We start from the raw sequence: 27,823 nt of genomic DNA, 5'->3' as shown, positions 1-27,823 counted from the left end.
ACAAGATGCACAAATTGGAATGACGGAAACCACAGCCACTCAGTCTTGGAGAGATTGAGATTGAGTCTGTTCCTCCCCATCCAGATCCACACAGCCACCAGGCATCGGGACATCACGTCAAGGCATAGTTTGGGTGGTTTGGGGTAGAGATGAAAAGTTGGGTATCATCAGCATATTGATGATACCGTACCCCAAAACCACGGATGATCTCGCCCAGCGGTTTCATATATATGTTGAACAGGAGGGGTGAGAGAACCGACCCCTGGGGCACCCCACAAGTGACGTGCCTCGGGGTCGATCCCTGCCCTCCAGTCAACACGAACTGCGACCGATCCGACAGGTAGGAGGAGAACCACCGTAAAACAGTGCCCCCAACTCCCAACCCCCCGAGTCGTCAAGTAGGATACCATGGTCGATGGTATTGAAAGCTGCCCAGAGGTCTAATAGGACCAGGACAGCCGCTGTCCCAGGCCTGCCGGAGATCATCGACCAATGCGACCAATGCCGTCTCCGTGCTGTACCCGGGCCTGAAACCTGACTGAAACGGATCCAGGTAGACAGCTTCATCCAGGTACTGGGGAAGCTGATGTGCTATCACACTCTCGACAACCTTCACTACAAAGCGAAGGTTGGAGATCGGACGATAGTTGGCTAAAGAAACTGGGTCCAGGGAAGGCTTCTTAAGGAGGAGCCTCACCCCTGCCTCCTTCAAGGTGGTGGGAAAGAGCCCCTCTCTCAGTGAAGCGTTGGTAATCGCCTGAAGCCTCGTGTCACCTCCCAGGAAGCCGAAACTAACCAAGAGGTACACGGGTCCAGCACACAAGTGGTAGCACTGAGTCTCCCCATAATCCTGTCCATGCCCTCGGGGGTCACAGGGTCAAACCCATCCCAGATTGTCTCCTCAAGATTCATCCCCGTCGGTTCGCCCGAATCTACCCAGTCAGAGTCCAAGCCTGTCCGGATCTGAACGATTTTATCCTGCAGATACTGAACAAATTCTTCAGCCCTACCCTGCAAGGGGTCTTCCCCAGTTCCTTGGTTAAGTAAGGAGCGGGTAACCCTAAACAGGGTGGCTGGGCAGTTGTCTGCGGACATGATAAGAGTGGGGAAATGTTGCCATTTTGCCGCTTTTATCGCCACTAAGTAGAATTTAATATGAATTCTTATTAGTGTTCAATCAGATTCGGATCGGCTAGCCCTCCAACCACTCTCTAGGCGTCTTTTCCGGCGTTTCATCTCCCGGAGCTCTTCGGCAAACCAGGGCGCCACCCTGGATCGACACTGGGTCAGAGGCCGCAAAGGCACAACGCGAACCAAGGCACAACGCGAACCAAGGCTTCCACTAGGGCTTTGGTCGAGTTGTGAGCAAGGGATTTAGGAAAAGTCCCAAGCTCCATCAGGAACCTTTCAGGGTCCATCAGGCGCCTGGGGCAGAACCATCTAGTCGGCTCTGCCTCCCTGCGGCGAGGGGTAGCAGTATGGAAGTCAAGCCTGATGAGGAAATCATCAGACCATGACAAGGGTTGGATAAAAATATCCCCTAAATCTAGATCATTCATCCACTGCCCAAAGATAAATATCACATCGAGCATGTATCCCCTATTATGGGTGGGGTCTTGAATTAACTGAGTTAGGTCCATAGCCGTCATGGAAGCCATGAACTCCTGAGCTGACTCGGATGTCTCGCCAATGGAAGGCAGATTGAAATCCCCCAGGATCATAAGCCTGGGGAAATCAACCGCCAATCCAGCTAATACATGCAGCAGCTCCAATGAAACGTAGCAGGGAGACAGGTATATCTCAAGAAGTCTTTATATTAAGGACATTTTAATGCATTTTAATTTCTATACTGATTTGCAATAGATTCTTCCACTATTGAATTTTTTTTGATGCAGTCCTAAAACGAACTATTAACAAAACAAAACAAAAAATACTTTATACTTTATTTGTCCCATTCCTTTTATTCATATTTAAAAAATTCTTTTTCCCCATTTTAAAATGATGTGTGATGGTTGATACTATTGATTTACCTGTGTTTCCTTTTTTTCTTTCTTGGAGGAGTATCAACATCTTCAGCAGGTGCTGGAGCAATAATACTAGATTCCTTTACTCTAAACTCATATACCTGTAAAATATTAATTATCTCCTAAGTTTCATTGCAATGTTTTATTGAGCTGAATTTGATATATTAATGGTCTTCACAAAATCAGATTAATTATAGATTAAATTAAATTACTAAATTTCACTAGTAGTATTTTTGAAAACATTTTCAATATTTATGCTTACCTGCCTGCATGTTTTGGTCCCAATTAACCTAGCTATTGCACAGAAATTGTCATAGTAGGTACCAATGAGAACCCTGAACATAGACGCTTCAGCACCACTCCAGTCAACATTTTCTGGAGGCTCTATATTTGGCTTCATCTTGATTGGTGTTTGACACCTAGAATTTGCTTCTGCAATATCAAAAGCAAACAGTTTCAAATCTCAGAAATCATGGCAATGATCACACCAAAAAACAAAACAAATAATCAAGTATCCTACTTTCAATAACATACCATTTTAAATATAGCCTGATAAGTAATGTGTGTACTTTACAGCCAGCAGGCATGACCAAAGTGAAGAGATTATGGGAACTGTAGTCCAAAACATATGGAAGACTTCAGATTACTAATTCCGATATACAGCACTGTATGATATTATTAAACTCTACTTTCACCCCTCAAATTTCTAAAACAAATTTTTATTTTATATTTTCAATTAATGGCACATCTAGGACTTCCAGAACCTTTTAAAGAGCAGTAGGTTCACAAACATCATTTTTAATCAGTTTCTGAAATTATCTTACAGCTAATGGAGAGTTTCAAAATGCAAAGCCACCTGATGAGTTTACCTTCATTCCAGAATAAAAGAAAAGTTATTATAAGCTTGAGAATATTTTTTAAAATGGCAAAAGGCTAAATAAGATTTTATTTCAATTAAGTTATAAACAAGCTAAAGGACAAAACAAATTTGAATGTTTCGCTATAGGATTTTGGAAATAATTATATAAACAAATGACATCTTCACATCTTCTTAAGTCATAACAGAAATTTGAGATTTTATGATTTTAAAAATTGAACACCAGAGGGGGCCAGATATTCCAGATATAAAGGGATGATGGGGGAGTTAGGGTAGTAGGACACTTAAAACATTCCAGGAGATATTTCAAGAATGGAGACAGAAACTAGCAGCTTGCTCCTATGGATAGACTATGTTAAAAAAATGTTAAAGAAGAAATAAACGGTGTGAAAGAGAATAGTCTGAAAGATTTATAGGATAAAGAACTGAAATAAACATCATATGATGCAGAAATATTAGAATATAAAGAATGTTGAAATAATATACAATAGAAATGTGGGTTATAACAGGGGTACCCAAACCCCAGTCCGTAGACCAGTACCAGTCCGTGATCTGTTGAGAACCAGGCAGTGCAAGTGGTAGGCTAATGCTCAAAGTTTGATTTGTGCATATGCAGGATGTAGGTTGATTGTGCGAAACCATCCCCTTGCCAATGCCACCGATGCCGGTTCATGAAACTAGAAAGATTGGGGACAGCTGGATTTGTGCATATGCAGGATGTAGGTTGCATGTGCGAAACCATCCCCTTGCCAATGCCACCGATGCCGGTTCATGAAACTAGAAAGATTGGGGACAGCTGGATTATAAAACAGAGATGATAATTAAAATGGAAAAACAAATGATAAGAGAATGACCATGATCATGACTTTTTTAGTGGATTTACAATAAAGTTTTCTGAAGCTCAAATAGGCAAAATAAAAACTGAAGAGAGATCAAATCCTACATCCACATGTTAATGAATTAAAGATCAAGACTGCTAGAACCAAAAGGAATAGGTACAAAGTGAGTTTGTTTCACAAATGTTAAAATAAGACATACGTCTATAAAATGTTAGCCACTCTTTATGGATTTTTTTGTTGATATGAGGATTGAAATATTAATGATTGATGGATTGGCATATAGATAAGGCATGAGTTATGAGAATAGATACCTGTGTGCAATCTTACAGGGAGTGAAGAATTCTAATTTAGTTCGTACTTGAGATGAAAATCAGAGGTCACTTCATTAAGTATTTCTCTTCCCTTTTTATTTTTTTCTTCTTTTCTTTCTTTTGCATTTTCTATTCTCTCCCTCCCTCCCTCCCTCCCTCTTTACTCTTCCTTTCTGAGTTTGGTTTTTATAGTCTTTTTTTTAAAAAAATCAATATTTTTTTAAAAATCTATTTATGGTACAATAAGAGAAGCAATAAATACAAATGTCATCAATCATAACCTCAAAAGATAGGAAATTCTTAGGGCATTCCTGTGTCAGGTTTGACTGAATCATCCATTTACTCTTGACAGAAAGAAAACAAAAAAGGCTAATGTGGGGAGGGAGATTGACTGAAACAGGGTATGCCAACATAGACAATACCAATTTCCCTTAAATGAGCAAAATAATTTTGCTCAGTTTAGATGAATATACCTACATCCATAAAAAGATGTAAAACCAGAAAAATGTTATATATTCTGAAATTTTCATTAATTACACTCTGAATTTAATTCTTATTCCCTAAAGGATTTTCAGTAATTTAAATTACTTGTGAATTCTGGAAGGTGCACACTAGATGATGACTATGCTATAGAACCCAAAACATAACAGTTCAGGAATTTTTTTATAATGAAAAATTAACTTCATTATTTTCAAAAGCAGGTGGTACTTTTTTTCAAAAGCAGCAAGTAGTATGGCCCTACAGTAGAAAAACTGAACTTTGATCCAATACTTCCAGCCCAACACAAACACTTTTAACAAATTTAGCAACATTCCACAACTATCTTACCAGAGGAGCTTGAAGTCTCATCTTTTTTCTCCTCTTCTTCTTTATCGTTATTTTCACCTCCAGTTTCAGTTCCAGCTTCTCTGTCACTGTCTGTATCCTTTGATTCTAGCACATTTATGGTTGGTGTGCTGGGCCTACTGGTATTATTTGGAAGCCTTCCTCTTCGGCGACCTCCTGGACGCTTTGGTGGTGTTTTTATTCTCTCAGCAGTCAAAGCAGCAGCAAACTCTTTAGCTCCTTCCTAACAGGCACAGAAATATTTCAGGATATAGGAAAATGCATAGAGAATAGAGCCTTATAAAATGTGATTCAAAAACATTAGTCTAGTATTAAAAGCAAATTGATATGTTAAATCAGACTACAAGGAAGATTGCAAATCATAAAGGTAAATACAATGAAATTATAACTAAAACTTTAAAAACTCTAATTTATTCCTATCAATTCCCTGAAGAATTCTGTACAGTATCCAGATGATTTTTATTACCAAAAAGAAAAATCTATCAGCTAGGAAAACAACTCAAGAAATTTGTCTGCATGGCTGGGATGGGCATGGCCTGCTCCCACTGCTACTGTGCTCCCCTCTCCTTGGTTAGGTTGTTCATGTGCACGCGGAGGGCAAAGTGTGTGGGTCAGATGGAGGCCCACGCCCTCTTCTTGCGAGGTGACCCGGCTTTGTAATCAAAGCATCCTCAGCGATAGGATGGGAGACCACCAGGAAAGGTCAGGAGGATGGGACAAGGGAATGGCTAAAGGCAGCAGGGCTGCTGGTGGCCAAGTGTGAAGGCAGGATTTATCTGACCCTCACTCTCTCTCTCATTATAATCTTCTTCCTTCCTTCCCTTTCCTTCCCTCTTCATTTTCCTTTCTTTCATCTTCCTTTCCCTCTTTCCTTCTTTTTCCTTCCTTGCTTTCTCTCCCTCTTTCCTTCTTTTTCTTTACCTTTTCTATCCCTTCTTGGATGCTCAAATGCAAAAGGGGAAACATTTCTCGGTGCCTCTTCGCCTTGTGATCACATGCCACTTTTGTTAGTAGTTTGTGACCACTTAAAGAAACTGAGAACAAACCAGGCTCAGTTTATCCCATGCTTGCATTTCATGGGGGTGTCCATAGACAACAGTAAACTTTCAAAATGATGGCTCTGATAGTTAATCAGAGCTCCTCTGTTTTTTATGTGCAACACTTTTAGCATTTAAAACAAAGGTAAGATAGTTGCTTTTCTATTAATGCATAATCCTTAAAAGGGCTGTCCTATAGGGACCCTGCCATGGTCTAATTCAGACAGGAAATATAGCAAATGAAAATATTTTTCCCCACTTGCTTTGTCCTGTTTTTCCCACTGGCAATGGCTGTTTGCAACACTTGAGGGGATACTTTTCCAAGAGTTCATAATTGAAGAATACCAAAGTGCTATTTATTAAGTGCACATGTATCTCAGGGCAGGGAAGGCCATTGGGGGCCTAGCAATAGAACAGGCCCTCAAGGCCTCCTCAACCCACTAAGATACCTTGTGCTTCTACCTCCCTGCTTGCCACACACTCATTTTCCTTGCAAACATTTGTCTCCTCTCTGCCACTGTTTCTTTGCCTTTGAGGAAAGGGGAGGAGAGTTGGCTTGGAAATGCTTTTCGTGCTGAGAACAGATGCTCCTGGGCCATAAGATAATATCATGCATGTTCAGGTACCCATTCTCTTTTGCAAAGTTAGGGACCCAGAAACTTTCATTCTCAATGTGAAATGTTTGCAGCTCCGGTCCCATGCCTCTCCCCCGAACCACTTTCAACCACTGTTGTGGCAAGAACACTCTCTGCTTGCTAAAATCTGCTATGGATGGAGCTCCTTCAACAGCCGATACCGTGGCTGGAGCCCTGAATGTTGCTATAGAGTCAACTGGGCGCAGGAACCAATGCCGTCCATGGTCCAGAGTGCCAATCGCTTGTGCACGCAGGCCTTTCTGTTTGAGTGCACCTCTCACACCCGAGTGCAATTCGCCAGAGTTCAACACACCAGAGGAAGAATAAGACCCTGTTGTCCCATGGAGCACTTATGCAAGAAAATGAGGTATTTGCGTGCAAATGGGCACTTGCAACGATGTTTGAAGGCAAGCCTGCTGCTGCACCTCCACTTTATTCAGCTCAGACGCAGTCGGGGCACTCAAGCTGTGGTAATAATCCTCCCCCCCCCCCGCAGTAAGCCAGCACTGCCTGACTTACTCCCTGCCTGGCCAGCTGACTGACGCAAAGCTTCACCATTCTTCTTCTCCTCCTCCTCGCTCAAGTGGTAGCGGACTTCATGGAATAGGGATTCATTCCTCCTCTGGTGTGGTGAACTCCGGTGGGCTGGACGTGGGTGTGAGGAGCCTGGCATTGCGGTGCTGCCTTGCTCAGTTGAAGGCTTTGTTCCTGCCTTCAGACAGGCTATGGAATCAGAATTGGCAGGCACAGGAACCAATGCTGTCCATGGTCCAGGTGCTCTGCTCACTTGCATGTGCCAGCTTTACTGTTGGAAGGCAGGAACAAAGCTTTCAACTGGGTGAGGAAGCAGCACGGGGCCAGGCCCCTCACATCAGGATCCAGCATGCCAGTGCTCGCCACACTGTGGGAAAAGTGAGACACTCTGTTGTCCCTCTCTCTCTGGTGAAACAACAATTCTAGTGACCATCTCTCAAAAAACACATTGAAAGCTATGTAGCCAGTTGCCCAGTTTGTGCGTCAGCCAAAAGTCGTCCAAGGAAATCCATGGGACTACTGCAAACATGACAAATCCCCATGCCCCTTAGAAAGAGATCTCTATAGACTTTCATATTTCCTGAGAATGCTGCAAACACTGTAATTTCAGTGGTTGCTGACTTGTTCTCAAAACAAGTCCACTTTATCTGTTGTTCAAAGATTCCATCAGCCCATACCTTAGTTGAGCTAAGCTATTTGTGCAGCATATTTGCAGACTTCACAGCATTCCTGATTGAAGTATTTCGGACAGGGGGTGCAATTCACCTTGCGCTTTTGGTGTGAATTTTTGAAACTCATGGGGACCATCCAAGCCTTAAGCCCCTCCCACCACCCTAAATGAATGCAAACAAACTAACTCAGTACTGGAACAGTACCCCAGATGTTATATTAAATATCAAAAGATAAGTGGACTGATTTTTTACCATTTGCAGAAGTGGCATATAATAATTCAGAGCATAGCAACACTGGATATATCCCCTTCAAGCTAGCTTCAGATCAGGACTTCATAGCAATCACAGAACTACCTTTGGACGAACCCCAGAACCCCTTATGACAAGAATGGATACAACAACTACAACATTCATGACCAGTAGTGTGCAAAGCGCTTGAGGAAGTGCAAGCCTACAAATGCAGACTGATAAAAGATGAACCAAAGAGAAAAGAGTATATTTCTCCACAAAGTAAATACAGTGTGCCCAACAATTCAAAAAACTGGACCCTAAGTATATTGGTTCCTTCTGAATTAACAAAATTATCAACTCAGTCACAGCACAATTAGAATTGCCCAAATACCTGTAAAGAATTCACTCCATAGTTCATTGTAGCCTGCTGAAACCAGAAGTAACCTCTCCCCTTCAGCCATCTCCTCCCACACCACCCCTTCCTATTTTCTTATAAGGGTAACATTTTGAGGTGAAAGAAATTTTGGATTCTCAAAAACACAAGGGCAGGATCCAATACTTTATTATATGGAAACATTTTCCTGCTTCCCAATCCAAATGGATTGATGGAGCTGAAAAACTCCTTCGTGCTTTCTACAAGAAATATCCCAACAAACCCAAAAGGTAGGACCTCAATTACTTAAATTTCTCTTTTGTCTTTTAGGATTAGCACCTTTGCAAAGGGGGAGGGGAACGTCAGCTATTCATCTTTGCTTTCTTTGAAGCTTGCTAGCAACTCCCATAACCAGGGGGGAGGGGGCATCTGGGAAGGAAATCTGTGCCGGAGATGTAAAAGAATGCTATGGGAAATTGGGGAGTGTGGACACTAATAGAAACCAGATGTGCAAAACCAAGCCATCTGCTGAGCTTCAAGAATGCCAGTTTTGACCAACATGAGAATCAGATATGTTTGAAATGCTCTCTTGGGGGGGGGGGGGGTGAGGTGTTGGACCTTGGGGGTTGCTTTCAATACAGGACTTTGCACAATTTTTCTTTAGAACCTGTCTCATCCACACTGCACTCAGGATCTCTAGTAAAAGTACCTATTCTCTAAAACCTATGGAGTCGAGGGTAATTCTTTCCTAAGGAGTAACTGGGGCCATTCATTTCAACAAATCCAGCTTCAGAATCTGACTTATTTTTCTTGAAAACAAAACTTCAGTATATTAGCCAGCCTTATAAATAGTTTACTATTAGTTTACTATTTATAAGTAGTTTATAAATAATTTCTGCAACACCTATTGTTTGTTCATTTATCATGACACAAAATTTTGAGGTAGGTTTTTTAAAATATTTTTATTGACCATATTTTTCAATTTATGTCAAATTAAATATGTTCTTTATTATATTTTGATTACTTATTTTATGTTTTTAATGATTACATGAAATCTCTAAAATAGGCACTTAAATTTATATGCATTTTTTTACAATAGTACCTCTCAAGTAACAAAAGAGAGTAACTTAACTTTTCTATATTTTGATAACCAACGGAAATAGGGCTTATTTTTCAATATGACTTGGTACACCAGGATATTTTCAACAAAGATTTTGTATACATTTTTATTTCTAAAAGATACTAGGTGATTTTATTAAATAGAATAAGGTGTTGGTACTTACCTGATACACCTTTTCTCATAGTGGGGGAAGAGTATCCAGGATGGGTTGACCTTGTCCTCTTGTTGATTGGACTGAGTAGATAAGCTCTTTGGGACATGCCCTGGTCACCAGGTACTGCCCAGTTATCGGCGAAGAACTCTATCCGACTCGTTGTGCCATTCACTTCAGACTCTTATTCTAGTTTCAAGCCTTTATTGATTTAATCCTTCAACATAACAGTTTAACAACCAAACATAACGCTTTTGCTACATAACCATGTCAGGGAGGGGCTGGATACTCCTTCCCCACTATAAGAAGAGGCGTATCAGGTAACTACCAACGCCCTTTCTCCATAGTGAGGGGAGGCGTATCCAGGATGGGACGTACCAAAGCCTACACGTCCCTAGGGAGGGTGACACCTGAGGAGAACAAGTCCAAACTTATGCCTGGTGAGACGAGGCCCCTGCCCTGTGAACACCCTTTAATAGCCTGCGGCGGAATGATGCTTCTGCCGAGGCAAATGAGTCCAACTTATAGTTCCTCACGAATGGTGAAGGGGAAGCCCACGGGGCCTCCCTGCAGATCTTAGTCAATGAGGCCTGCGTGGCCCAGGCGTAGAAGTGGCCACGCTTCGCGTGGAATGTGCTGTGATATGGCTCGATGTCAGCAGGCCTTGTGATTGGTAGGCAGTAGCAATACAGGTTCGCAACCACCTGCCTATGGTGATGGAAGTCACTTATTTCCCAGAGACCCCGGCTGGAAGGAGACAAACAGGGCTTCGGATTTCCTGTTTGGCCTGGTTCTTCTGAGGTAAATCCTCAGAGCCTTCCTTACGTCCAAGGTCTGCAATTTTTTCTCTAATGGGTAAGAAGGGTCTGGACAGAAGTTGGGCAATATCAGCTCCTGTGAGCGATGGAAGCAGGTGCACACCTTGGGAATGAAGGATAGGTCCAACCGTAACACCACTCTGTCTTGGTAGAACACACAGAGGTCCTCCCTGGTGGATAGCACTTGCAGCTTGGTATCCGCCTGGCGGAGGTGATGGCCACCAGAAAGGCCACCTTAAGAGTCAAAAACCTAAGTAAAACCATTCGTAAAAGTTCAAACGGAGCGCCTGTCAGAGCGTCCCATACCCTGTGCAAGTCCCAGGAAGGGTGTCTGTGTACCGTGGGCAGTTTGAGGTTGGATGCCCCCTTGAGGAATTGCCTGACCATGGGATGGTGAGTCAAGCTCTGGTTCCTGCCGCCCAGGAGAACCGATGAGATGGCTGAGACCTGTCTCCTAATTGTGTCGGGAGCTAACCCTCTGTCCAGGCCTGCCTGGAGAAAGTCCAGAACTTGTGGAACCATGACCTGGAACGGGTCGTGCCCCCGGGAGTTGCACCATGTGGAGAAGGCACGCCATGTAGCACTGTAAATGCGCTCCCTGGAGGGTCTGCGAGCGGCCTGTATGGTTTGCATAACCTTGGGGGAGAAGAGGTTTTCCTCAGGATGCTCCGCTCAAGCGCCAAGTGGTCAACTGGAGTCACTGAGGGTCCGGGTGCTCCAGCGACCCCTGGCTGAGGGAGATCCTTTCCTGGAGGATTCTCCAGGGCCTGTCCACCGAAAGTGATTGAAGATCGGCAAACCACAGCCTCCGGGGCCAGTGAGGGGCCAACAGGACCACTTCCGCCCCCTTCCGAAGGATTTTTTGTATGACCCTGGGAATCAGGGGTAAGGGTGGATAGGCATAAAGAAGACCCCTGGGCCAAGGGCATCAGAGAGCATCCACCCCCTCTGCCCCCCATGTCTGGTACCTGGAGAAGAACCTCGGGAGCTGAGTGTTGAGGGGAGTGGCAAATAAATCGACCTCCGATCATCCGAAGTGCTCCGCCACTTCCTCAAAGATCGCTGGCTGCAGCCTCCACTCCGAGTTGTCCACCTCGGCTTGGCTGAGCCAGTCGGCTCTGATGTTGTCCATCCCCACTATATGTTCGGCAGTCAATGACAGAAGGTTCCTTTCGGCCCACTACCCCAGACGTTTGGCCTCCTTCATGAGGGCCTTTGATCTGGTCCCCCACTGTCTGTTTATGTGAGCCTTGGTGGTGATGTTGTCCGTGAGGACTAATATGTGATTGCCCCTGACAGAGCGATGAAAATGTAACAGGGCCAGGCGGACCACCCTGAACTCCAAGCAGTTTATGTTGTGATTCTCTTCCGCCTGAGTCCATTGTCCTTGCACAATCTGAGCCTGCAGATGAGCGCCCCACCCCAGCAGGCTGGCGTCCGTTGTTACCGTCACCCGGTCTGGCGTCCAGAAGACTTCGCCCTTGGTGATCACTGGGGACATCCACCAAATCAGAGAGCGGGAGACTTCTGCTGGGAGAAGGACTTTGGTCTGTGAGCAGCTCATGCGCCTTCGCTGGAAAGGCAAAAGGAACCATTGGGGATCTCTGATGTGGAGGCAAGCCCGAGGAACGATGCTGATGGTGGAGACCATGGTACCCAGCAGTCTGGTCAGAGTGCCTAAGGACACTCTATGCTCCCTGGTTACCTGGGAGGCTAGCTGCCTGAGAGAGAGCTGTCTTTCTGGTGACAGGTAGACTGTGCCTGCCTAGGTATCTATTAGGGCTCCTAAGTGGATCAGGCTATTTGAGGGGTGGAGGTGGCTCTTGGCCCGGTTTACCGAAAACCCATGGTCTCTCAGGACTGTCATCGTGATCTCTAGATCCCGTAGGGCACCCTTAAACGAGGATGACTGCAACAACAGATCATCTAGATAACATTGAATACGCACCGGTAACTGCCTCAGGTACACTGCCAAAGCAGCCATTACCTTAGTGAATACCCGAGGGGCAGAAGACAACCCGAAGGGCAAAGGCCGGTACTGAAAGTGGTGCCCAAGATAGCAAAACCTGAGATATCTGCGGTGTTCCTGGGCAATGGGAATAGGCTTCTGTGAGGTCTATGGAGATGAGAAAGACTCCCTGCCTAACACCCCCCCCCCCCCAGATGGAATGCAGAGAGTGCATCTTAAACCTCCTTTGGCGAATGGAAGAGTTCAGGCATTTCAAATTGAGGATCGCTCTCCAGCCACCCGAGGCCTTGGAATGACAAAGAGAATAGAGTAATGGCCCTGACCCCTGATTTAGTGCCACTGGTTGAATCGCCCTGATGTCCAAAAGGTGCTGGATGGCCTCCTGCATCAGCAACCCCTGGGTTGGGTTATGTGAGACCGGGCAAATCCGGAAGAAGCTCGGAGGGCTGGAAAGGAACTTGAGTGAGAGGCCATACCTGATGGTGTTCTGTACCCACTTATCCGAGGATGAGAGGTTCCAGCGATTGGCGAAGTGCGCCAAACGCCCCCCCAACGGGGGGTAAGCAGGGTCTAGATCTAGTTTTTGTGGAAGGGGCACCCCCTGCTGCCTCCTCCGCCCCCTCGAAAGGGCCGCTTCTGCTGTCTGCGTCTCTGCTGCCTGTCTGGGTATCTCTGCCTGGCAGAGAATCCTCCCTGGTACTGCCTGGCACCTGAGTACCCCGCCTCTGACCTCCTGAAGGAATCCTGACCCTGGAAGGAGGACCCAGAGTCTTGACCCCGGGAATAGGAGCGTCTGGGATATGGAGCCGTCCTGAAGCTGCTCCTCTTCGGAGCGGTGCTTGTCCTTGTTCTCAATCAGGTAGGGCTCAAGGGCCGGTCCAAAGAGGGAGTCCCCTGTGAAGGGAGCGGATGCCAGGCGCCATTTGTCACCTGCCAATGTCGCAGCCACAGCAGCCTGCGAGAAGCTACAGACGAAGAGATCACACTGGAAGCAAACCTGGCTGCAGCTAAGGTGGCGTCCAATGAAAATTGGATGGCTGCCACCAATTTGTTGATGTCCTGATGTGATCTGACATCAGTTATGGGGGTGTGTTGCTGTAGCTCTTGTAGCCACAGCAAGGAGGACCAATTGAAGAAGGAGGCTGTGGTGGCTGCTTTCACCGCCCAGGCGGCCGCTTGATGACCTCTCTGCAAGGTGAGGTCTGCCTTCCAGTTTCAAAGCATCCTCTGGTTCCCTGGGCATGCTGGTAACCGTATGCAGAGCCATGACCGGTGCATTGATGGAGGATTGCGACACCATCTGAGCTATATCGTGATCCACGTTGAAGAAGGCACTGTCCGTGGATGTGGGCATGGGTCCTGCGGTGGGAGATGCCCATTGGTGCCTGACCAGGTCGAGGAAGGCCCTGGGAGTAGACACCGTGTCGGCCTCGTTGGCCAGCTTGTCGAAGATGTTCTCTGCTGAGAAGCCCTGGCGTTGAGGTGGCGCTTCTGCTGCTCTGTTGCCTAATTTGGCAGCTGTCTTGGCCTTGAAGAGTAGTGATTTGTACAAGGGCTGGAATAACCAGGAAAAGGTAGGAGGAGGCATGCCTTCGTCTTCAGACAGTTTGTCCTCTCTAATCTCGCCCTCCTCGCATTCCAGGTCACTGTCCTCTTGGGATGAGGCTGGGGAGCTGAGAAGGTCCTCCCCCTGGATTTCCAGACATTCAGGAGCCCTGGGGGGGGAGCCCCCTGTGTCTGTTGGAATGCCGCTGCCATGCAGTGCTGGAAGGCCCGCATCCTCAGGTCTTGAAAATTGGGTACTCCTGTGGGGGGTAGCTGGCTGGAGCCCATGCCGACCTGCGCAGGGGGAAACCCCAGGGGTGGCAGTCCCATGAGCAGGGCTGTCCCCACTTCTGAGTGGGGAGGGGGGGCTGCCACCTCTGAGCAGAGGCCCAAAGGCCTGAGGTGTCAATAGGGATCCTTGCTTGGATGGCTGGGTTCTCCTCTGTGGCTCCACTGGGTGGGAGAGTCCCTGGAGTCTTCCCCTCTGGGCCTGGGGTAGTTTTTTGGCTGCCTGCCTTTTTGCAGAGCCACTCCAAGGTCTTGTGCCTTCGCTTCTTGTACTTAGAAGAGGGCTTGGAAGGCTTGTGGCCACCCTCTGCCTCTAACTCTGCCCTGGGGGAGAGGTGCTTCCTTTTGGCCTTAGCCTTTGCTCCCCCCTCCCCCGGGCAGCCTTTGGGATGGCCACTGACCTGGGTGGATGCTCCTCTGCCCCTCCAGTGGGGCTGCTGGCCGTGGTTGTAGCTGCCTGGATCCTTCCTTCCTCGGAGCTGCTGGGCGCCGCCATCTTGGATCACGTGGATCTTCCCGGCTTCAAAATGGCACCGCGCGGCCAGAAACAAAGGGCACGGCTTTTTAATTTTTTCCCCAAGCGGCTTGTGCTCCAAGGAGCTGCCACGCGCCCTTACTGCCGGTTTCCTCACCTCCTGCCTCCTTCCGATGCTGCTGTGGCCAGGCTCTCGCTCGTGGCTTCTCCGCTGTCTTCGGGCCACGTGGAAGCAGCGCAGGCACTCCGCGGTGCTTGAAGAAGCCGTGGTTCGCTGCTCAACCCCTTAGGGAGCGGCGGAGCGCTCCTGCGCCTGTAGAGCCTCCATGGTAGGGCTTGCCTCAGAGGCTTGTGCCATTGGTTTCCTGCTTGCCTGGGCAGCGTGCCGCCCCAGAGGGCTTATGGCAGTCCTTCTGTCCAGTTAGGAGGAGGAGACTGTCGCGGTACAGGGAAGCAAATTCTCAGATCCAAGTATTTCCTATCTTTTTCTTTCCAAGTTGCTGGAGATCCAGAATGGTCAACCGTCCAGTTAAGGGACTGAGTCGATAACTGGGCAGTACCTGGTGACCAGGGCATGTCCCAAAGAGCTTATCTGACTCAGTCCAATCAATGAGAGGACAAGGTCAACCCATCCTGGATATTCCTCTCCTCACTATGGAGAAAAAGCACAATAGCTTTCCAAACTGATTAGATTTTCTATCAGCAATATAAATAATACTTAACAGCTGAAAAGGGATATATCTTTATCATTGCATTAGGATTGCTTTTATAGGGAAGTAGGACAACTGCCTCATAATTTTACAGCCTACCATGATGTCCATGAAAAGATATGGTAGCTGTTTTTTTCTTCCTCTGTGAGGAACAAAGTGCGCCCATGAGGCATACAGATAACTTAAGAAAGTTGATAATTAGAATTTACACCCTGTAGAAATCTTTTATTGTCTTGAAGAAGTTTTAATGTATTATATTTTGGGATTTAATAAAGTAGAAAAATTGTTTTTGCTTATCAAATGAATAAACCAGGTAGATGGCTAGCATACATGTTAAGGAAAAAACAAAATATCGTACTATAGAGAAAGTAGAATACAAAGGCAAAGAAGTTTATCAACGGGATATAATTAAAAAGGCATTCTCAGAATATTATACTAGATTGTACGCTGGTGATAAAATGCAAGGTTTAGATATAGATAGATATCTGGAGAAAGAGAAAATACCTATAGTTACAGATGAACAAACGGAAAGACTGAATAAACTTGTAACCACGGAGGAAATTCTCCTGGCAATTAAACAATTAAAAATTGGGAAGGCCCCAGGTACAGATGGATTGACAGTGGTTTATTAAAAAAAGTTACAATTAGAAATGGTAGATCCTCTTAAGGAATTATTTAATAAAATTCAAATGGAAGGAAGGGTACCGCCATCTTGGAGAACAGCCTTTATTTCCCTGATTCCAAAAAAAGATCAGGACCACACTCAGCCAAAAAACTATAGGCCAATTTCATTACTTAATACAGATTATAAAATCTTTGCTAAAATATTAGCAAACAGGTTGATGTCAATTATACAACAAACGATTCATAATGATCAATCCGGTTTTATACAGGGGAGACAAATGAAAAGTAATGTAAGACAAATTGTTAATATGTTGGAATATTTGGGGAAGAACAACCAAGTCCCCGCAGCGCTTTTATTCTTAGATGCGGAGAAAGCATTTGATCGAGTGAATTGGGAATTTCTAATAAAAATAATACAAAAGATGCATTTTGGAGAGTATTTCACACAATCTATCAAGGCAATATACCAGAAACAGACAGCACAAATTATAGTTAATGGTAGTTTAACAGAATCCTTCAAAATTGAAAAAGGAACAAGACAGGGGTGTCCCCTGTCTCCATTATTGTTTATCCTAACCTTGGAGTTATTGTTGAATAGAATACGTGGGTCAGATGAACTACAGGGAATAAGATTAGGCATTATGAATATAGAGTTCGAGCATTTGCGGATGACTTGGTTGTAACTTTAACCCAACCGGGGAAATCAGCTATAGGTTTAATGAACATAATTAATCAATTTGGTCAAGTATCTGGGTTCAAAATAAATCTAGGGAAAACAAAGATGATAGTTAAAAATATGACCACAAATCAAAAAGAAGAACTAGAAAGAGTAACATGATGTGAGATAGTAGAGAAGGTTAAATATTTAGGAGTTTACATTACAACCTCAAATGGGAAATTATATAAGTATAATTATGAACCACTATGGCATAAAATACAGTTAGAGATGAATAAATGGAAAAAAACTACAACTGTCATTGTTGGGAAGGATAGCAGCAGTAAAAATGAATGTTTTGCCTAAGTTTCTATTTCTCTTTCAAATGATACCAATACTTTAAAAAGATGCAAATTTGGAAGAATGGCAGAAAGGTATTAATAACTTTGTCTCGGCGGGGAAGAAACCAAGAATAAATCTTAAAATAATGCAAGACATCCGGGAAAGAAGAGGTTTGAAAATGCCTAATTTAAAATTATACTATGAAGCAGTAGTTTTATCAATAATTAGTGATTGGATTAATATAACAGAGGATAGAATACTGAATATTGAGGGATATGATTTGGTATATGGTTGGCACGCTTATTTAATATATGATAAGAAGGTGGATAGGATTTTTAAAAGCCATATATTAAGGAATGCCCTATTGCGTGTCTGGAAAAAATACCAATATAGGTTAAATGATAAGATACCTATGTGGGGAGTACCCAGACATGTGATAGAGAATATAAGTATAGAACGAAAACAGGATGTAATTTACATATAGAGAACTTCTTAATATAGAGAGAAGTGTACTACAGTTAAAGCCTTTGAACGTATTAAGAGAGGAAAGGGTAATTCAAACCTGGTTCCAGTATGGACAGTTACAAGCTAGATGGAAAAAAGATCAGACAATTGGTATCACACAAAATGAAGATAGTTCGGTAAAACAAATTAGGGACCAGAGTCAAATGCACATAAAAAGGTTGTATAATATACTGATAGAAATAGATTCGGAATCAGTTAGTTAAATACTGTATGATAAAATGGGCACAAAATTTCAAAGAGCCAATAATGATGGAAACATGGGAAAAGATTTGGGTAAGAAATGTAAAATTCACGCAAGCTCAGAATTTGAGAGAGAATTTTTATAAGATGTTGTATAGATGGCATTTAGATCCCAAAAACTTATCTTGTATGTATCCGAATTTACAACATAAATGTTGGAGATGTGATTGTGCTGAGGCTACGTACTACCATATATGGTGGACTTGCAAAAAAGTCAAAGCATTTTGGATAAAAATATGGTGGGTTATTCAAAATATACTTAAAAAAGGATAAAGTTCACCCCTCAGTTGTTTTTGTTAGGTATAATTACAGACTGTACAGTTATAGAGACTAATTTGATTTTGAACTTAACGATGGCAGCAAGATTGTTGGTGGCGCAGTACTGGAAGAGGGAAGAATTGCCTACTATTCAAGAATGGACGCTAAAAGTAGTAAATCTAGCAGAGATGGCCAAAATTACAGCATATTTGAAGGACCATTCAGATGAGAAATATAAGTTGGAATGGAGAAGATGGATTGACTATATTCAAAATAAATATCGGACTAAAAAATTTCAATTAGCTTATGAGTGAAGGCACAAGGAATGTTACAATTTACCTAAAGCTAGCTTAACAAAAGGGGAATTAAAGCACAAAAGGAGGTAGGATGTTAAAATCAGTTAGCTTATGTTAGCGTATGATTGTTAAATGTTTATACCCTGTATTTTGCTCTGGGAGGTTGGCGGGACGGAGGGTTGGAGGGAGGGAAGGGAAAGGGGTAATATTTGTAAAATTTATTAAAACTTTTAATAAAAAAGAAAAGATAAACGAGTGAGATACTGAAAAAATACTAGGCTTGAACAGCCTCATGCATATTTCCAAAACATTTGTAGACTTCTGAAAAATAAAAATATTTCTGGGGAGGAGGAGCTGATATAGCAACGACACGGCATGCAACCTTGGAGCTCCAAGATCGCAGTAGATACTTTTGCCACTGGACGGTCCTTTTGGACCTAAACCATCCCGAAAAGGCAGTGATAGGGAAGAGTACATCCTGCTGATCTCAGGGACACCGCAAAGTCCCTGATTGATCCAGGAGAATGTCTTTGCCGGCAATAGAAGCATAGCCATTGAAGCTGCTGAAGTTGAGACAGCTCCAGAACGGGAGGAAAATGGAAAGAGAAAGTGTGTTCATCTGATGAGGAAATCTTATTATTATAAAAGAGACTACCCCCCAAAAAATTAAAGCTAAATTACATTTGAAAACAGAAGAGAACAAGTGGCGAAATTAAGCTACATTAGAGAGTGGGTTATCCTTTTCTTTTTAATTTTCTTTTACGGATGGAACTTTTGCAAATGGTTCCTATTCTTTAAATTGAACTGATTAGTTTTTCTTTTTCTTCTTTTTTTTGAAAATTTTTTTTTATTAGTTTTACAAAATTTTAAGGAAAAGGGTGATGGGTATGGTTACAAATTTTGACAGCTACATCATGCAGGAAAAGTTCTCATAACTTTTACATAATGGTAAACAAGATGTTATTGCTTAACTAGATTTTGACAGCTTATTTTTACATTGTATCTTTCAATAGTTTCAATTATTTATTTTGTGTCAAACAAAAAGATTCCTTATATCAGCAATTGCACTATTTTTCTAACTTACTTCTGTGATCTGAGTTTTCTCATTGTTGCCTCCTCCCCCCCGCCTGCCAGCAAAGCCTCGGCACCTCCCATATCTTGTGTGGTGTCATCCGCTTTATCTAGGAGGGCTTTGGTTTTTTCCATGAAGGCCTCCGCCTCCATAGTTGTATTAATTCTAACTCTACTGCCCTCCCAGAATATCAGCATACCTTCCGGCAGAAGCCACCGGAACCAGAATCCTTTATCAAATATTTTTTTTGCTAATAGTGCATATTTTTTCTTTTATCTCTTACTTTCTTCGGGATTTGTTTCAGGAGGGCTATCTCTCTGTCCTTGTATTTTAACATTTGCCCCCTTTGTGCCCCCAGAATCTCATCTCTTGTAGCCTTTCTAAGAAATTTAATGTGAACCTCTCTTGGAACATTGTGTGTTCTAGCATAAGTTGAATTAACTGTATAAACCAGGTCAATATCCCATCCTAACTGCTGTTTGTCTTTTTTAATATATTCAGCTAACATTTTTGTCATGATCTCCCTCAAGTCTTCATTGTCAGTCTCAATTATGTTTTGAAATCTAAGGAAAAAAGACATCCTTTCAAATTCCATTTTTATCATGTGGTTCTCAAGTTCTAAATTTCCTCTCTGGACCCCCCTCACTTCAGTCGTCCCCTCATCCAGAACTTCCAGTCTCTGTTTGTTTTGTGCTGTTTGGTTTTGATTCTCTGAGCTGTTCATTCATTTCTCTCAATTGGCTTTTCAGTTCATCCTGCCCCTTTAAGATCTTTTGAAGCAGCTGATGGGTTGATTCCTCCTCAGGGGCTTTAGGTTGTAGAAGCGATGTTAGTGACTGTGGTCCGATTGGACTGGATGTTGAAGTTGTTGGAGCAGAACCAGCAAAGCCTGGTTTCCCAGGTGGTGGTCTCTTCGGAGCCATTATAAAAAAAAAGAACTCAGAGGTGTCTATGTCCATACAATGAGATGGCGACTGTGGAAGGGCACAACCAAGAGAGACCACGAGGCAGGCAGTCCAGACACGAATAGAGACCATTTCTATAATTCAAATCCAGTCAATTAAATCAGTTATTCAAGTCCAAGATACTATGTAGCAAGAGATATTTCTGAGAGTCATGGAGGCAAAAGTACAATGCCAACAATTTTTATAGGCGGAGTCAAATTTCAAAGAGCATAAAGGCAACGGAAGTGTGCCATCTTGCTTCGCCAACACCAGGGATCAGAAAGCAACAAGCCAAAAGTTTTTAAAGAAGTCAGATCATTCACTTTTCTTTCACAATTGCAATAAAACATTCATTTGCTTGCTTATAACGAGTGTGATTCCTTTTAAAACTCTCTCTCTCTCCTCCAAGAGAGGAGATAAGTCCAAAGCCGCTTTTCCGAGGGGGGGGAAGTCCCCCTCCCTCCAATCACACTTCCAGGAGGGGATTGAAAGTCTTTTAGAAAGCTGACAATCTTTCATTTAAATATCAAAGGGAGAATCAGGGAGGGTTCCCATCTCACCACACTGCATCTGTAGCCTTCAAATTGTCAAGATCATCCAGCTGCCTCGACACGAAAGCACACGGGAGCGTGAAAGCTCCGTCGTGCACCTCCTTTCACTTCTCGGCTCCTGGGGCAATGCCAGGAGCCCCCCCGCGGCCGCTGCCGATCCAGGGGACCCCCAGCAAGCAGCCCATAAGGCAGGGCGCCCCTTCAAGGCACCCTGTGCCCCCCCAGCCGAGGGGAGCCCACCAAGAAAGCGCAGGGCGGACAAACAAGTCTGTCGCTCTCAACAACCGGAAGCAGAATCCTCGGATTAGTTTTTCTTCTACTACTTTTTATATTCTTTTTTTATATCTATGGATTACAATCTTTTCCTTATTTTTATAATGCTGGATTGGATGTTTTTTTTTTTCTTTTGCTCCATTTAAGAATTTTGTTTTCTTTAAGCCTGGAATATAAAGAAGATATAAAAGGAATACAAAGAGGGCTGTAATAACAGTGGGAAAGGAAGTAACACTGCCACTTGGAGGCTGGAGGCTTGGAAATATTGTCTATTCTTTTTTCTCTTTGATCATTTGATTTTGCATTTCAAGGTTCCTCAGCTTGTTTACAGAGAGTGATAGTGAGAAGAACACAGGTTGTTTATACAGGTGCTTCTTAGGAGCTTCATTGGCAGCTGGAGTGGAGTGAAAACAAAGCTTTGTCTTGAAAGATTATAAATGAACTTGCTTTAAATTTAATAAAAAGTTTTGAATGCCAGAATGGCAGTGTTTACAAGTTGGAAGAATGGTGCAACATGAAAAAGAAACTTTAACATTGCAAAAGATTATGTTTGAAATTCAAAAACTATTAGAAGTAACAGAGAATTGAGAAGAGATTGGAGAACAGATCTTAGAACAGCAAAATGTGATGGAAAAATTGAGGATGTTCATCAAATGAAGAAAGTCAGAGTTCTAAAAACTGAAGGAAAAAATAAACAAAGAGGCAAGAAAATTGTTCATACTGACAGTAAACTGAGCGAGGTTGGAAATGGAAAGAGTGGAATATGGAAAGGGGAGATAGGTGGACTGGAGCTCTACCCCAGATCTCAAAGTATAGAAGAAGAAAAGAGAGAAGAATTGATGGAACTAAGGAGAGAAATTTTGTCAGAAGCACTAGTGATAACCAAAGATAAGCTGATCAAAGAAGCAGATGGAGGGTTTCAAGTTTATACAAGACATGCAATAAGCAATACGTTGCGAAGAGAAGTACATACAAAACTTACAAGGAAATAACCAGAATACTAATGCCACAAATGGCAAGAGACATAAGACTGCACTATTCCTGGAAAGACACAGGTTGATGTAATGAAAGCTTATAATAAAAAATTATGTCAATTTAGTTAAATTTAAAGCATCATGTATAAAATGAAGTGATAATGGTGTCGTAGCCTCCACAACTTTCTGCAAAATCCATCTTCCAAAAGAGGCTTCGGCTGAGGCAAAGGTGTCAATTTTGTAGTTCTTGATAAATGCCGTGGGTGACGCCCACATAGCCGCTCTGCAAATATCAATGATGGAGGCCTAGATCGCCCACGCTGCTGAGGTAGCGGCGCTCCTCGTTGAGTGTGCTGTCACGCGGTGCGGTGCCACCTTGCCCTGATGCTCATAGGCAAGCTTGATGCAGGCCCGCAACCAACGCCCAATTGTGTGGGAGGATACCTTGTGACCATGTGACCCAGGATGGAAAGACACAAAGAAGGATTCGTAACGTCGAAAGTCCCTGGTTCTTTTGACGTAGATATGAACCGCCCTCCTTATATCCAGCTTATCCAAAGTTTTTCTTTTGGATGAACGGGATTAGGGCAAAAGTTGGGAAGAATCACCTCCTGGGATCTGTGGAAGTGAGTGTTGACCTTAGGGATGAACGTCGGGTCAAGTCTCATTATGACCCTATCGTTATGTACAATGCATAGGTCCTCCCTCACGGACAGCGCAGCTAACTCCGAAATCCTGCGCGCCGAGGTGATGGCTATTAGAAAGGCAGTCTTAAGAGTCAAGTGATGGAGACTTGCCTTCTATATAGGTTCAAAGGGTGATCCCGTCAGAGCCTTCAGGATGAACGGCAGGTTCCAGGACGGGTAACGATGAACCACCTGAGGGCGGACGTTCACCGCGCTCCTCAGGAAACTCTTGACCTGTTCGGTGCCGACTCAAAGGTCTAGACGAATAGCAAGTGAGGATGGTGGACAGGACTGCCACCTGTCGTCGGAGTGTGTTGGGTGCCAGTCCTTTGTCCAGACCCTCTTGGAGGAAATCAAGTAAGTGCAGGACCGAGACCGAGACGTTTCTTACACCACTTTTATGATACCAGTACGAAAATGTGGCCCACGTGGCCTCATATATCGTAGTAGTGGAAGGCCGCCTGGATGCCTGAATAGTCTTGATGACCTTGTCCGAGAGCTTCTGTTTCCTCAAGAGTTCCCCCTCAAGTGCCAGACGGCTAGTTGTAGCCACTGGGGATCCGGATGACAGATGGACCCTTGGCTGAGGGATATTTACTCCTGAGGAATCCTCCACGGTGTTTGAATGGAGAGACTGACAAGGTTGGCGTACCAGGACCTCCTGGGCCAGTGAGGTGCTACAAGGATTACTTTGCCTTTTCTATTAGCAGCTTGGCTACTACATGTGGGATGAGCGGGAGGGGAGGAAATGCATACAGAAGTCCCGAGGGCCATTTGCTCCTCAGCGCATCCGTCCCCTCCGCCAGAAGTGAGTGGTAATGAGAAAAGAAGCGGGGCACATGTGTGTTGGTGTGAGTGGCAAAAAGGTCTATTTGCGGTTTGCCGAATCTCCTCCTGATCTTATTGAAGAGGTCCAGATGCAGTCGCCACTCGGAATGGTCGATCGTCTGTCGACTCAGCCAATCTGCCTCCTGGTTGCTGGTCCCCGATATGTGGTCCGCTCTTATGGATGCCAGATGTCGCTCCGCCCATCTGCCCAGGGATTCCGCCTCTCGCATGAGACTCCTGGAGTGAGTGCCGCCTTGCCTGTTTATGTGGGCCTTTGTTGCTACATTGTCTGTTAGTAACAGTACATGAAGGCCCACAATCTGAGAAGTGAACTGACGTAGGGCGAGGCGGGCCGCCCTCAGCTCTAGCCAGTTTATGCTGTGGGCTGCCTCCCTCTGTGTCCATTTGCCTTGAGCGAGCCGGCCCTGGCAGTGCACGCCCCATCCCTGTAGGCTGGCATCGGTTGTCACAATCAGTCTTTCGGGTTCCTTGAAGAGGCACACTTTTTGAACCGCCGCTGTTCTCCACCAAGCTAGGGAGCGGATCACCACCGGCAGTAACTTGACTCGCCACGGTGAGTTGCTGGCCCTTGCCCTCTGCATTGGCAGGAGGAACCACTGTAGTTCCCTGGCATGGAGACGTGCCCAGGGAACCACCTTCAGGCAAGATATCATGATGACTAGGAGTTGGGAAAGTTGTATGATCGGCACTGATCTGGACATTCTGCATAGACGAAGTCTGCTTTGAAGATTTTTCAACCTGTCTGGGGACAGGAATACCTGGCAGGAGTTGGAATCTATGATGGCGCCGAGATGTTGGATGCGAGTGGTTGGTTCTAGGTGGCTCTTCTCTCGGTTCACTGAGAAACCATGGTGTTGTAGGGCCCGTATGGTCACCCGAACATCCCTTCAGGCCTCGCCATGGCTGGAGGAGTGAATGATGATGTCGTCTAGATAGCATTCTAGACGAATCAGACGGTTCCGAAGGTGGGCTGCCACCACCGCCAGTATCTTTGTGAAGGTCCTGGATGCGGACGAGAGGCCGAAGGGGAGAGCCCTGTACTGGTAATGCCTCCCGTCGTAGTGGAACCTCAGGAACCTTCTGTGAGCAGCGTGAATGGGGAAGTGCAGGTAGGCCTCCCTCAAATCTATTGATGTGAGCAGGTCTCCCTGTCTTGTGCATTCTAAGATGGAGTGGAGGGACTGCATCTTGAATCGTTTGTAGGCCAGATATTGATTTAAGCACTTTAGATCCAAGATGGCCCTCCACCCTCCTGAGTTCTTCGGGACCAGGAAAAGGATGGAGTAAAACCCCTGCCTTTCCTGGTCCTTCGGAACGGGTTCTATGGCCCTTATGTTGAGCAGATGGAGGATCTCCTTCTGCATGAGGTCCCTCTTTTGGGGGTTCTTGGGAGTCAGGCAACGGATGAACTTCCGTTGGGGAAAGGATAGAAACTCCAACACTAGGCCCCTCCTGATCGTGTTGAGGACCCAGGTGTCTGAGGTGATCTCCTCCCACCTGTCAGAGTATAACTGTAGCCGACCCCCTATGGGAGGGATCCTTTGATGGGCACTTCCCTCTGCAGAACTGGCGGGAAATGGCATCGCCTCGAAAGGGCTTTCGAAAGGAATGCTGTTGTTGTTGCCTCCCCCTTGACCCATAAGAGTTTCTGTCCTGGCCCCTATCCCCTGCCTGTGGGTAGGGCCTCTGGTAAGAAGTGGAGCTGGAAGCCTGGGTGGTCTCCTGCACTCTAAAGGACTGCTTCCTAAAGGAACCTGATCCTTTGCACTCATTTTTCCTTAGGGTGGCCGGGAGGATTTTTCGTTTGTCTTTCGTTTCAATGAAAACTTGTCCAGGGCCTCCCCAAAAAGCTGTTCCCCTTGAAGGGGGCGGAAGCTAGCTTCCACTTGGCCTTCCTGTCCGCCTGCCAGTGGCGCAGCCACAGCAGGCGACAGGATGTGACATTGGATGCCAGTGCCCTGGACGCAAACTTTGCCGTGTTTAAAGAGGCATCCACTGAGTATTCAACTGCGGTAATTATTTTATTGATGTCATGTTTCCACTGAGATCTCAGCTGGCATAGCCATAGGAGTGATGCCTTAGTGAAAAAAGAGGCAGACGTGGATGCCCTGATGGCCCAGGCAGCCGCCTGGTGTGTTTTGTGACATGCCTTCTTGGATCTCTTGTCTTCGGCCTTGAGACCTTCCAGAAGGTCAGCTGGTAAGTTCGAATTGGAAGTCAATGAGACCACCGGAGCATCCACCTCTGGCAACTTTAGCACCTCCTCCATCTTACTTTCCACCGCGTAGAGAGACTTATCCCCACCACTGGGATTGGTGAGGGTACCTGGCTGGACCCACTGCCTTTGGACTACGTCCATGAACAATTCCGGAACTGGAATTAGATCAACGGTAGGAGCAGGTTCTTTAAACAAGCCTTCCTTATGGTCCTTAGTGGACGGTAGGGGGACCACAGCCCCCTTCGGGTTGGAACCCAAATCGGTGGCCGCCTTGGCTTTGTGGAGAATAGATTTGAATAGAGAGGGTTTAAACAACCCCGTGAAGGCTGGTTTATCTGGAGGGAGATCTTTGTCGTCTGATAACTCAAAGTCATCAATCTCTCCTTCTTCCCACCCCGACTCCTCAGTAGCCACTGAGGTGCCTGGGGAGGGTGGAGCCTGGTCCCTTGCCTATGTCATGGGGGGCCTAGGCTTGGGCGTGCCAGAAACCTGGGCCTCCTTTTGCTTTATGCCCTTGGCGATGCCCTGAGAGATGCCTGAGCAATCACTTTCCTCATCTCAGCTGACAGAGCAGGGCCCTTGTCCTCCCTGGGGCGGAATGTAGATGGGGCAGAATGCCTCCTGCTCCCCTTTAAGTTGTTACTCTCCTCCTCAGGGAGTATGCCCTGAAAGGGTTCCAACTCCTCCCTGAGAGTCGGGGTCCCCCAGGAGGCATCAGGGGAAGATTCCCTAGATATTTCCCCAACCGATAGAGGTGACCTGTCCCCTTGAGGGGAGCCAGGTTCCCCTTCCCCCTCCTGGCCTGGGTTTTGCTCTGGCAATGGCTCCACATGATGGGGAAACCTATCATGCCTGTGGGATTGTGGGGTCTTATGTCTGCGGGGCCCCTCCTTGGGCTTGTCAGTGCCCTCCTAGAGCCGCCCTTGCTTTCCTTGCTCCTGTTGGGGGGGAAATCTAGCCTGCTCTGCTTTGAGGAGGGCCCTGCCTGCATATCTTGTGCCCCCAAAACTTTGTCTGCCATACTGGCCTGCAGGACACAGTAGGGACAGGTAGCCAGGCGTGGATCGAGGAAAGTTGATGAGGGCGGGGGCCAGCCGGCCAAGGGAGAGCCCATCGATCCCGCCAAAAGTTAAGAGGGAAGCCTAAAGGACAAGGCCCTCTAACTCACTGTGGCCGCCTCTGGGAATCTAAGTGTTGTCCCCAAGGTAGGCCTCGCTGGCTTCCCGGACAAGGCCCACGCTTCGCGGCTTTACTGCTGCTGCTGAGGGCCTGGAGAACGTCTTCTTCGCAGCTCCGGTCACTCAGAATGCCGCCTGGCGCTGTAAAATGGCCACCGCTGCGCGCGCAGCCTTCTCCTTCAGAACGGCAGGGCTTGCGGCGAAAAGCGTGCGAAGCCTCCTTAAAATGGCCGCCACTGTTGCCGGGCAAATTAATAGCCGCCGCTGCCGCCGGAGAACGTCAGTGCTCCTCCCGGCCAGTGAAACTCAGCTGTTGGGGGCAATTATGGACGGGAAGCCTCCCGCCGTCCCTAGGGCTCACTGGCAGCCGCTGGACAAGTCGTTCACCCCCGCGCGCTCCGCTTACGCTCAGCAGGCAATGGGTGCCCTGGCAGACCTCTCAGCATGCAAGGAATCTCGATAGAAGGTGAAGGAAATCTTCAATAGGCATGTCAGTTTAATTTTTTTTTCTTCTGCTAGTTATGGGGAGCCCAGTGTAACTGAACTAAGACTGAGGAGCTCCCCGGTTACAGTCTAAACGGGCGGACTGAGTTTTTTAAACTGAATTGCACGAGGCAAAAGGAAGGTGTTTTCAAGAAAAACTCACTCAGTCCTAGGGCAGTTAGACTGTGTTAACCCATGCTT

The 27,823-nt window shown here is 45.6% G+C and overlaps 1 protein-coding gene across 6 annotated transcripts in view; it reads right to left on the bottom strand.

The window, feature by feature from the left end:
- EZH2 (enhancer of zeste 2 polycomb repressive complex 2 subunit) overlaps positions 1–27,823 on the bottom strand; it is an 83,401-nt gene that overhangs the window by 17,922 nt on the left and 37,656 nt on the right. For all 6 annotated transcript variants that reach the window (XM_081970851.1, XM_081970853.1, XM_081970850.1 and 3 more), the window contains 3 exons: positions 4,880–5,120; positions 2,287–2,456; positions 2,031–2,125 (listed from right to left, as the gene is read on the bottom strand). In XM_081970851.1, the coding sequence (XP_081826977.1) occupies positions 2,031–2,125; positions 2,287–2,456; positions 4,880–5,120 (506 nt within the window). The remainder of the gene's footprint in view (positions 1–2,030; positions 2,126–2,286; positions 2,457–4,879; positions 5,121–27,823) is intronic.

The sequence above is a fragment of the Natrix helvetica genome, assembly GCF_964273705.1.
Source record: "Natrix helvetica genome assembly, chromosome: Z".
In the NCBI taxonomy this organism is placed as follows: domain Eukaryota; kingdom Metazoa; phylum Chordata; class Lepidosauria; order Squamata; family Natricidae; genus Natrix; species Natrix helvetica.
This window is presented reverse-complemented; position numbering and strand designations above follow the sequence as displayed.